A 12,638-nucleotide genomic window follows, 5' to 3' on the forward strand; every position below is an offset into this window, starting at 1 on the left:
GAAAAAACACGTACTATAATAACAGCAAATTGTTAAACAAGACGGAAATGAAACAGAACCTCGTTCATATTCATGAAAAACAGCATTTCGTTTATATCCAGCATACTAGGATCATGATCAAAATTACTGCGGTTAGAAACAACAGTTTACAAAGGTTTTGAAAAATTGTGAATCCAAACGTCACTGTATACAAGATATGAATATTGCGTAGAAATTAAAATAAAATTATTATAGAGTATGCATGAAATTTTAAAATTTGGTACTTAACTAAAAAAATTTGATCATTACGCAATGAAGTCTTTCAGCAAAGCATTAAAGTACCGCAAACAATTGAAGACTGTGCTTCATTTTCTGATTTCTACGCGATCTGGGAGCAAATTGAAGCAAATGCCTTGGTATTGTGGAAATGATGAAGAACAAGAGGGGCAACCACTGATCAAAAAATGTCGTTAATAATGAAAAACTGTAAATTTTTGAAACCGAATTTTATATGTTCAGTCAAATTTTAAGATTTTCGACTGCTTAGGATTTTATTAAAATTTTAGGATTTTCGACGGATTATTCATGGAATAATCCGTTAGACAGTGGACAGCATTAACTGAATATTGTCTCCATCGTACCTCATCCCAAGAAGATACATGGTAGAGGCCGGCACATAATATGAACAAATACGCTGCATTTTCTTCTCTGTGGATAAGCACTCAGGGGGCATAGTTAAGTTATCTTCGAAGTCAGCTGTCTAAAGCCGTAGCGCTGTATGTCTTAAAGTCTAAGCATGCTCGAGTTACACATTAAATGTGATGTCCCGTAAAACTACAATGGGTCTGGTATTAAAAGACATCAAGTAAGTTGATCTTTCTGCGTCGCTGCTTTAGTTACGCATTAAATGAAAATTAAATTAAAATTACGCATTAATTACGTAAATTTATCTTTATTCGCCACTGACGTTTTCTTGCAGCCGTCTTGACAAGCTCACCGAGAGCTTGCAGCTTGGAATAAGCTTGGCAGTCTGTGTTGAAATATATAAAAATTTTATCGCTAAAAAAATTGAATAATATTTTGAGATTTATTCAACGCGTCAATCACCTACTCATGTATCGTATATAATAATTTGACATTAATTCCCAAGTTCCCATTTTTTTCAATACAGTAATTTTCAACTATCTAAGAGGTTTCAAAAATTTTCTTATGAACCTTCGTTAAATTTCTTTAACTATTTCGTTGCAATAAAGAATTTTAAATGACTATTAGTAACATAATAGTAACATAATAACATAGCAGCTCTCCCTATATAATTAAGTATATATAGCTACTTGCTTACAGAAAATCACGTATGAATTGAAAAACGCATGCTTTATCCAAGATGAGCTAGCTTGGTCTTCAGCTATTCAGGTTTTGGTTGTAAATAATATGTATAATATTAATATTATAAATAATAGCAATAAAGAAATCCACGAAGATTCCGTATGATAAGAGTATCAATTAAATCTCTCAATGTTACACGGAAACGATTAAAATGAACACACCGTTACTTTGATTTATGAACAGCGGGACCTTTAAACCTGATCACGCGCGTGTCGGTAAAGAATAGAAATAGTATAGTGGATGAGGGCGCGAGTAGAAATAGTTTTGTGGATGAGGGCAAGAATAGAAATAGTATAGTGGATGAGGGCGCGAGGAGAAATAGTTTTGTGAATGAGGGCAAGAATAAAAATAGTGCTGTCGATGGAGGAACAAACATGAATAGTAACGGGATAGAGGCACGAATAAGAAAAATTTCGTGGATGATATTACGAAGACGAATAGTATTGTGGATGAGAGCACAGATAAGATTAGTGATGTGGATGAGGGTACAAAGCTGCATTGTATTTTTGATAAAATAACATTTGATCCACCCATTCATTTGGTGGATGAAGACGCACTTATTAATAGTATTGTGTATGAAAGTTCAAATAGGCAGGCAAGGAAAATTTATGCCATAGATTTTAATTTTAAGCGCATTTGGCACTCGAAATGACTAAAAATTGTAGTACTCTTCTGAGCATGCGCGAAACCAGTACGAGATTTGATTGAACTTAGGTGGGCAAGAGAATAGTTTAATTTTTTTATTATGAAGCGAAATTGGACTTAGATTACAAGTATTCGATAATGAACCAGCTGCTTAGACCGTTGTTGCCCAGCAACGTTTATCACTAAAATTTTAGATTCCATCAATCCTCAATCCCGTTGATACATATACGAGTAGTTAATATCAATTATTTATTAATAAATGGAAAATATCTTCAATATGAAATTCTACTTAGAATGTCAAACTCTACCTCGTTTCATGATATGAAGAAAATATTTTCCATCCTTTAATATTATATTTATCCATACCAATTCTAAATTTTGATTTCAATTTCTGATATAATCCTCTCATAAAAAAATTGACACTATATGAAGAGTATTAGACAACAATTTATTGATGAAAAGTTGCTGAACGTAACTAGGTGATGACATAAACATTTTACATAACTGCTTGTTTATGTCATTTGATGACATAAACAAGCATCAATTGAGAATATAATTTATCCTAAAGGAAACTTTTCCGAACAATACAGGGCACGGCCGAGATCATACTAATATCAATTACAGGATTCAGTTCGCCAAAATAGATATCACGCGAAGCCGTTTATTTTAGTATTTGTTAAGATCCCAATGCCACTTATTATAAGAAACCTTTTGAGAAACGTGAGCCTATTCGTAAATTAGATGAACCTATATGTTAAAATTTACAGTACGAAATAAAATTGAATTGGTATAAATAGACGAGGAGAGTATATAAAGTCTTCATGTAATCTTAACTTTATATTATATAGTGTCATTTGGTCTCAAATGGTATAGATATGATGAAACACAGGGCTATTGCATGCCAACAATTACCGCAGTTTGAATATAATTCAGTTAGGTTAATTATTCAAATTACCTATGCGAGCAAAAATTTGTAAATTTATCACGTTTAAGACATGTCGTATAAGCAGAAAACTATGTTATATTTTCAAACTAAGTCGAAAATTCAGATTACGTTTCCAAATTAAAATATTTGGATCGAAATGTCATTTGGCAAATGTTTAGAATTATTATTAGTAATGAAAAAATTCTTATTCATAATAAATGGAAAATTTTCACTAAGCTTATGCTGGCGAGGACAAGGAGATAATAGCTCCTTGATGAAGTTATTCTGGGTATTTCTGCCCGTTCGATAAGCAATTATCATTAATTTATAAATCTTCAGTTGTATAGTTTTATTGGTTATGAAGTAGATCGCAACCGACACACATTGTGTGACTGGATATAGAAGATAATTTTTAAAATACAGACATCGCGTGAACNACAGTTGACGCTGCAAGAGCTAAGCCGTAACGCAGCTGTCATGCCCAAGAAATTTAAAATGTAAAGAATAAATATTGTGGTTGCAACATCGACGGCAATTTGAGAATTAAAGGAAAGTCAGGGGATGAATCTCTGTGTGAAAGTATTGTTTTAAGTGAAAATTATTATAAAAATTAAATCGTCAAAGTACGATCGGCCGCCATCGATCTTATGATTGAAATTTGCAGTCTGACTATCAAAGAGAAGTTAGATCAAATTACTTTATTAAAAGGTTAAAATTAGATTTTAGCTGTATTTTTTATATTGTTTGATATGCATTTTTTTCCTGACGATAACAGTAATCCCACAATTTTTAAGGTGTCTTTGATATTCTGAAATATTTCAACAATGAGTCGCGATACTATAGGTACATAGATACTATTTTTTTAAGTAGAAACAAAGTTGCATGTTCAGAGGTTTCCTCCGATGAAGAAGCAAATTTACAGCGTTATGAGATTCTTCAACCCTGGTAATCGTTCCCTACATTTATTAGTTGACCACGACAAGTGTTGGAAGGAAATTTTTATTTAATGATTGAACATGAAAACTGAGCTGCCGAAATTGAAAAAAAATTCGTTATTCTCTTCGAGTAATTGCCTCAGCTACGAACTCGTGCAACTAAGCCTGCTTATTGATTAATTGATTAATTAGTGCTAACTTGTCTTTTATTAATTTGTCATCGTTATCCTAGACATAACTAACGAACGAAACTAGCAATTACGGTTTTCGCTAATTAAATGCCATGGGATATTTAAATAATAATTTGAAATATAAATTTATCTTAGAGCACACATCAATAATGTTTCATGTGAAAGTTAAAATAGAGACGGTGCTGGTAGTAGCTCTAAATAATTCAGATAATTCGTTTCTTGTTCCCGAAAATTTAATTATCTGTCCCTATCAGTAAATCGTGCGTAACTCTGCATGCCTTTACGGTCTACGTTCTAAATTTTACCATCACTGACCTTTGAATCCCTTCATTCTTTTGAATCCTTAGACAAAAAACGCAGTCATCCAATCAACGTGGGTAATGCAGTGACTGCACGTCGTTAGCTGCTATGCATGGGAGCCTCAATGGTGGCAAAGAGGCTCGCTTCTTGTCAAGAGGTGAAGTCCAATTGAAATTGAAAAGCGGCTGAACATACTTTTCCATTGTAATACAGAAATTGGTTGAAGTTAACTACAATTTTGAGGGATTAATTCATATTGCCGAATTATATGGATCATCACTAAATTTCAGTACCTTATTTATATGTGTTCCGTCAAAATATATGTATTAAGATCCATTAGTAATGAGTTAATTCTTACGCTTAATATTCAAAAACCTCTGTTGTGCTGGCCATTACCAGTATAGAGAGTAGTTACAGTCTGATGATTAAATTTTCTCTATGGAACAGTTTGAACATCCTAAGTTCAATGCGATTTTATTTAGTAATGTTTATTGGAAAATTATGTGCAACACATGGACTTGTCGATAAGATACTTTTATTTAGATAGGAGTGATAGATCGTCATTTAGCTTTCTGATTATTGATTTCATTAACGAGATAAATTTTAGGATTATTTCTCATTTTTCCCATGATTTATCTCATTCATCTTTCAAAAATATCAATTTATTGATCTATGAATATTAATGCAAATATTTTTGCATCTTTGCATAAATTTTTGCCAAAAACATTTATGAACATCTCAATTTTCACTACGCATCACTTTTCATTTCTGAAGAATGAATTTAAATAATGCTGCATACATATATAGCACAATCTCGCCGCTCGTAATCAGCTCGCCTCACGTAATCACACAAATTTTCTCCTTCAGAGGAAAAAAACATTGAAACACACAACAAAATTGCATTCGCTTTTTGGTGTTCGATTCCATATAAGAATTTTATTCAAAAATTTAATAATCGGGAATTTAAAAACTGTTGTATCGCATTGATGCCGCCTTAGATTCCTGGAATAATTAGCATCAACAGAAGGCTTTAAACGAATGTCCGATCTTTAGGGAATTTTTTTTACTTCAAAACCATGTTTTAAATTTCTCTGTTGTGCGACATTAACACCTGCGGTCTTTTACGTTACCCATATTTTTCTATTTCCCTACCACTTTTATTCTGTTTCAAAGAGATCCATATTCTGAATACATTTAATATGAATAGTCGAAAATATATCATATGACATCAAATCAATGCTCAAATATCATTCGCCAGGTGTTATAAAAAATGCGTTCGGTATTCATCTTTTAAATAGCGCTTCCCCCTTGACAACCAGTGGGTGGGATTTTCGACACATTTTGTCGCGAACTTTTTGACTTAATTTGTTGCGTATCGTTCAGAACAATTCTCAACTATTACTTTTTAATCTGCTACGCTCCAAGACTTGTTACACGCAGTTCGATATAATCATTATAGAAATGTGACGGCTATTGCCGCAAACAATCTCGTATAAGAAGACCCAAATCAATTTTTCTATATATTCCATCATATAATGCATTTATTTATATACAAAAAATTAGAATTTTTAAATCCTTTTTCCTTATTCTAAAAAAAGTTATTTGCTTATTCCAGATCACTCGAATTACAAATCCAAGGTTTAGAAAACCCAATTAATGAGCTTAATAAACGTAACGCAAATACGTGGCATATTTGAAATGAAGTCGAAGTCAAAATAAAAAAAAAAATATATTCTATATATGCTTTGTCATGGTAGAGCCTTAATCAAAGATTTAACTGCGATATAAATATGCTTACCCACTATTTCATTGTTATTTTGCACTATTTTATTGTTCTTTAGTTGATATGCATGCGAAATAAATATGAAAAACCACCCAACAATCTAAGCAAATAAATATGGCATGAATTCCCAGCAAATATAATTCGTCCTGTGGGATTGCTTCAGCCTTGTGGCAATCCTGCAATGCTTTAGGATTGTTGAAGCCTTGTGGCAATCCTGCAATATGCTATAAGATTGCCGTACCCTTGTGTCAATCCTGCAATGTTGTTGGATTGCTGCAGCCATGTGGCAATCCTACAATGCTGTTTCTATTGCTGCACGCTTGTGGCAATCCAGGCCTGGTTTGGTCACCTGGAACTGAGTCGCTAGTTCCTTAAGCTAAAATCAACACTTGGGGTGAGCTGCGATGAGTTGTAGAGTGTTGCGATGAAGCGTGTTAGAGTGAACTATGTTGATGTGAACTGTGCTGGGGTGAACTGTGTTAGCGTTGTCTGTGTCGATGTTAACCGTGTTGGGTTGAAGCGTGTTGGAATAATGTGTAATGGGGCGAACTGTGATGGGGTGAACTGTGTTAGCGTTGTTTGTGTTGATGTTAACAGTGTTGGGTTGAAGCGTGTTGGAATGAAGTGTGATGGGGCGAACTGTGATAGGGCTCAGCGTGTTGGGGTAAACTATGTTGGGGTGACTTGTGTGGGGGTGAACTGTGTTAGCGTTGTCTGTGTCGATGTTAACCGTGTTGGGTTGAAGCGTGTTGGAATAATGTGTAATGGGGCGAACTGTGATAGGGCTCAGCGTGTTGGGGTAAACTATGTTGGGGTGACTTGAAATGGGATGAACTGTGATGAGGCTGAGTGTGCTGGGGTAAACTATGTTTGGGTGAATTGCGTTGGGATGAACTGTGTCTGAGTGAACTGTCATGGGGCGAGGGAAAGTTGTTCATGTGACTCAGCAACTTTATTCTTGACATTTAAATGTTTTTTTTTTCTCGGGAAATACAAATTTTAACGGATTTAACACTAGTTTTCAATCCTGGCCGTATTAAATAATTTGTTGCGGTTGCTGTTGCTGTGCATTTTGCATATTACATGAAATTGCACTATGAATGATTTGGAAATCGCAATTCTATGTTATTAAAATTTGTGTTATCAGTAATATATTATTATTTAATCTCTTGTAATTTCCAACTATATTTGCTGGATAATGCTTGTGTATAACAATGAATTGCTCATAATCAAAACAAAACATTGCAATTCAATCAAACTATCAAAAAAGGATATATATGAACTAATATTCCGTTTACCGAAAAACGTAATTTTAATTATTATCCCAAAATTTATTTATTTCATTAAGCTTTCAAATGCATTTTTTTCGGTTGTGCTGATGAACAAATATATGCTGATAAATATCGACTGTAATTTAGTAGCGGCTGACCCCAAAAAAATTACAGGTGCCCATTAAGCAAGGTTCACGGTACAGCACTCTCACAATTGCACAATTTGTTGCACTGATGGAATTGAGTTTTCCATACGTCTGTGTATAGAATCGCACATGGTTTGCACAATTGCACAATTGCTTCAAGTGCCTCATTTGACCCGCATCGTGAGTTGCAGAAAGTAAAGCACAAATCTCAACCTCGTTACCGTCTTCTCATCGAGTAGCAAACTTTATCTCGGTCGGCAAACGTGATGAAGATCTGCCACCGTTCCCTTTTCAAGGCCTAATAAAAAATTATGGAACGCCTTCCAGTGAATTGTGGGTGAGAATAAGTGGATAACGAGTAAGAAATTATGAAATAGTGAAAGGGTTATAAAGATAAGTTAACAGATTGAATTGCCTCAGTAATCTTCATTGCGATCAACTACATGGTACACTATCAGGAACTTGACTCAGAAAGTCTGTTGGATAATTAAATGAATTATACGAAAAAAAATATATATATATAGCAATAAGTAACTGAAACTGCCGATAATATATAAAAGTTTGATATATAAATATTGCTTGCAGTTTTAATACTAATCCAATTGATATGAAAGGGAGACTTTCAGTGATAAACGAGAAAATAGCCTGGAGTTGGACGAATTTATTTATCTAATCTCAACATCAACATTAGGTCAAACTTTAATTCTTTGGTTATATAATTGATAATCAGATATATTTGTCATTCGAACAGCAATATCTGTCAACAAAATATGAAATATTTTGTTGACAGTTGACGTCAACAAAATATGAAATATTTTGTTGACAGTTGTTTTTGGTTGAAATATTTTGCATGAAATATTTTGTTGTTGTACCCCATAACACTGTTCAGAAATTGCTTTTCTGAACATAGATGTACAAGCACCTCTTCAATAGCTCTTGATGCATGATTGTAGTTTAAAAATTGTTTCATATATTCTCGAACAATCTTCAATCTTCGGCGAATGTCATCTGGTTTACACACTAACGGTTTGTACACGCATCTTCTCTCATCGGAGGATTGCTGCTAATAAACTTCTGTATAGTCTCAATTGGAAAGGAATCCCCTAATACTGAACTTGCCAAATAATTTATAAAGAAATTTTATTTTAGAATCTAATTAAGTACTTCTCAGATTTAATCGGAATTCAATATTAAAACTATATTTCATGGATTTGTAAAATTATGCATGTGTCCGACAATTTGTTTTATAATGTTTATTTATAATTATTATCCAAAAATGCGGAGCTTGAACGTAACTTTTGAAGTGATTCTATGACACTAAAAACCACAGCATAAATATTTGCATCAAGACACTGCCGGATTCTTTTAAGATCTGATACCGACATTACTTTTCTCTCATGTTACCCAACACCAACGCTTTCACGATCCGCTACCCCAACAATCATAACCTAGTGTTACCAAACACCAATACTTTCACGATCTGATCCATCAGGAATCCTAACCTAGTGTTACCAAACACTAATCATTTCACGGTCTGATACCTCAGTAATACTAACCTAGTGTTACCAAACACCAATCATTTCACGATCTGATACCTCAACAATCCTATAAACTAGTGTACCCAAACACCAATCATTTTCATTTCACGATCCGTTACCTTAATAATCCTAACCTAGTGTTACAAAACACCAATCCTTTCACGATCAGATACCTCAAGAATCCAAACCATGTATATTAACCAAACGCCAAAACTTTCACGATCCGCTACCTCAACAATCCTGACCTAGTGTTACAAAACACCAATCCTTTCACGATCCCATACCTCTAGAATCCTAACCATGTATTACCAAACGCCAAAACTTTCACGATCTGATACCTCATTAACCCTAGCACAGTGTAACTACAGCACCATGCAACACTCTACTATGGTCTACCTTGAAAACCTTGTTCTAGTAATATTATACACGCAATTTTATATTTCCGTAACTTTTTATAGTCTTATCAATCAACAACAGTTTCATGATCTGCTACCACTGTATCTTAGTGTTGCCCAACAACAATACTTCCATTACTCTGTACATCGATGACATCCCTGCGATTGCAATGAAATTGCTCACCCAATTAATGCAATGCTCCACAATTTTCCTATCACAAAAACGCAATACACTCGGTGAAAGAAGATGGCTGCAGGCGAGAAGGCAGCCGAGGTCGCATGCCCGTTACTTCCCGGTGGATAATCGAGGTAAGGTAGCTGCTCGTCGGCCATCTGTCGGCCAAAACAAAACCTGTTCGAGGCTTCAAATTTTATATTAGCTATGCAAATTGTTGAGATATACTGTACATGCCAAAAACAATAGAAATTGATGGTAATATAAAACTCAAATGCGGAAACAAGTTGGTTCGCGGGAGATAGTTAGAGAGGTGTAGTTTATTGTCGTGGGTGACAATATAGGATAAAAACGATAGGATCGATAAGATAGAAATGGTCAACGATAGGAAACGTTGATAGAATTAATTTTGCCTCTACGTGATGACTAGCCTTGATGTCTTAATGTTAGATAAAACGCCATCTGACCCATAAAAATAAACATTCTTAAAATAAATGTGTTTTTTTTTTATTTTAGCTCCGTTAATGCTCTCAAAGTCTTGCTGAAGTCAGTATTTTCACCAGACTGTGATGTATTTAAAGTATCTTGGTCTCAACCAATCTAAAATTTTTGCTTCAAATTAACATTATGAGACACTTAATTATAATTAAATGCATCGTCACTCATAAAAACTGTAATCATTCATAATCAACTTCTTTTCAACAATGCAACGTCCGCTTTGCGTTGAATACTTTACTGCTTTCCATTTTATGGCCACAGAGCGTTAACTGATTGCCGACGATAAGCCTTCTAAGATTAACTATTTCAATATGAAACGCGTGCAGTGACCGCAACGTGTGACTCAATCTTCCAAGGTTGAGAGCAATTCTCTGATAGGGAAATATGCATACGCAGCCCAGATCTTCCAGTGCCTTTCCGTTGTTCGCTTATAATAAGTCTCTTTTTTTTACTGGGATTAAACAGGCTCGGGAGAGATGTTTATGGGTGCGCTGAGTAAGAGAGCTTTTTTTGCATGCGTAAACCTGTCGTTGGTATATAAAGGGTGCGTGAAAGGGAGAGCTTCAGTCACTTATCCAGCTTCCGTAACCGAGCCGTCACCATGAGAACTGTGAGTTGGACTTGAGAGTTATCATCTTTTCCATTTTAATTTAGAATAAAATTGTATTTAGTGTTTCAATATATTTTCATTCTATATAATTCACTTCATAATACTACTTCACAATGCTACGTCTTAATGCTATACCTGCCCAAAAATATTTTATTCAAATGTTATATTTTGGTCCGTAGATAACAATAGTAATGAGAGTACTAAACAAGTCGCTTATGGTTAAATGAAAACTTTAGATTTTGCAACACAGTCATCTTTCATTTCCCAGAGTAAAATAGCGTCATAATCGTGCACTAAAATTTTCTCAACTAGATTTGTTTCGAGAAAATGTAAGTTGTATTTATATAAATTTATTCCGGATAGTCGTTCCATTTCACTTGAAACATAAATTGCCATGACCTAATTTTGGTCAGCTAACGAACTTATGACCTAAAAACTTCCAGAGTATATACGTGATCATTGTGCAGTGTTTAGATTATTCTTTCAAAAATGTGATAAATGAATGCCGCATTCGCGATTAAAACAAGAATTCTCTATATCAATTTTATAGAGACTTACTAACTCTACAGATGTGGCCAGCTTTTTCTCTAAATTTGAAGAAAAATATTGAAAAAATACATCTATTACTGACGTTTGTTAAAATCAACATTGCATGTTGTTCTCACTAATTGGTGTTTACAGATCTGCTGTTACGTACTGTTGCTAACTTCAGCGCTAGCGTTAGCGAACCCCGGCGGTGGATATGGCGGCGGATATGGCGGAGGCTACGGCGGAGGTGGAGGAAAGAAAGGAGGCTACGGCGGTGGCGGAGGAAAGAAAGGCGGCCGCCGACACCACGGCCAAAAATCGCTTATAATCTTGCCACAGCCTCATCCAGTTCACTATCCTGTGCATGTCCCCGTAATTCAAAAAGTTCACGTACCCCAGCCGTACCCCGTGGTCCAGAAAGTCGAGGTTCCAGTGGAAGTTGTCAAGTACGTCGAAGTTCCCGTAGTGAAAACCGTCAAAGTCCCGGTGCCGGTACACGTGGAACACAAAGGATACAAAGGTGGTTTCTCCAGTAAAGGACATGGAGGTGGATATGGAGATTTCCACAAGGGCGGAGACTTCCACAGCGGGGGATTTGGAGGTGGATATGGAGATTTTCACAAGGGCGGGGACTTCCACAGCGGAGGATTTGGAGGTGGATATGGAGGAGGCCACATCCACGGACATTGATTGTTGTTGAGTCCACGGTGGATACGGACATTGATTGTTATTGAGTGATTTTTTTTGTTAACAGGTCGAACGATTCCATGTCTCACGAAAATTGATTGATTACGAATAAATATATTTTAGTAGGTAATTTTTTTATCCCAGCAGTATTCTAAGACGAGTGCTCGTTATCTTCAGAAGAAGAACAGTTCTGATGTTTTGAAAAAAAAAAACAGTTAAATTCTGGAGGTTGCGAGAAAACAGTTCTAAGGGTGCGAGATAACAGTTCCGAAGGTGCGAGATAACAGTTCTGAGGGTGTTAAAAAACAGTTCTCAAGATGCGAGATAACAGTTCTGAGGGCGTTAAAAAATAGTTCTTAAGGTGCGAGATGAGTCAGTTCTGATGGTGCGATCTAACAGTCAGCTCTGATGGTGCGTATTAACAGTTCTTAAGGGGCATGAAAACACCTTTGATGGTGCAAATAAACGTTATGGGAAGAGCGAGATGACACTTCCGTGGTTGCGAAATAACAGTTCCGAGGGTGCGAGATAACAGCTCCGAGGGTGCGAGACAACAGTTCGAGGGTGTGAGATAACAGTTCCGAGGGTGCGAGATAACAGAGCTAACAGATTCAAAAGAAAGTTAGAGCCTATACACAGAGTTACG

The 12,638-nt window shown here is 35.4% G+C and overlaps 2 protein-coding genes across 2 annotated transcripts; one reads left to right on the forward strand and one right to left on the reverse strand.

Annotated features, from left to right (window-relative positions):
• Nucleotides 1–6,526: 6,526 nt before the first annotated feature.
• Nucleotides 6,527–7,060, reverse strand: LOC108665221 (salivary glue protein Sgs-3-like). The gene has a single exon (XM_018151955.1). It carries the CDS (start codon nt 7,058–7,060, stop codon nt 6,527–6,529), a length of 534 nt encoding a protein of 177 aa, XP_018007444.1.
• A 3,637-nt stretch (nt 7,061–10,697) lies between these two features.
• LOC108665222 (ctenidin-3) lies at nt 10,698–12,117 on the forward strand. The gene is made up of 2 exons (XM_018151956.2): nt 10,698–10,777; nt 11,459–12,117. The coding sequence occupies exons 1-2, from the start codon at nt 10,769–10,771 to the stop codon at nt 11,993–11,995; spliced, it is 546 nt and encodes a 181-aa protein (XP_018007445.1). The 5' UTR covers nt 10,698–10,768; the 3' UTR covers nt 11,996–12,117.
• The last annotated feature ends 521 nt before the right edge of the window (nt 12,118–12,638 follow it).

Source organism: Hyalella azteca, unplaced genomic scaffold (genome assembly GCF_000764305.2).
Source record: "Hyalella azteca isolate HAZT.00-mixed unplaced genomic scaffold, Hazt_2.0.2 contig15744, whole genome shotgun sequence".
NCBI lineage: Eukaryota > Metazoa > Arthropoda > Malacostraca > Amphipoda > Hyalellidae > Hyalella > Hyalella azteca.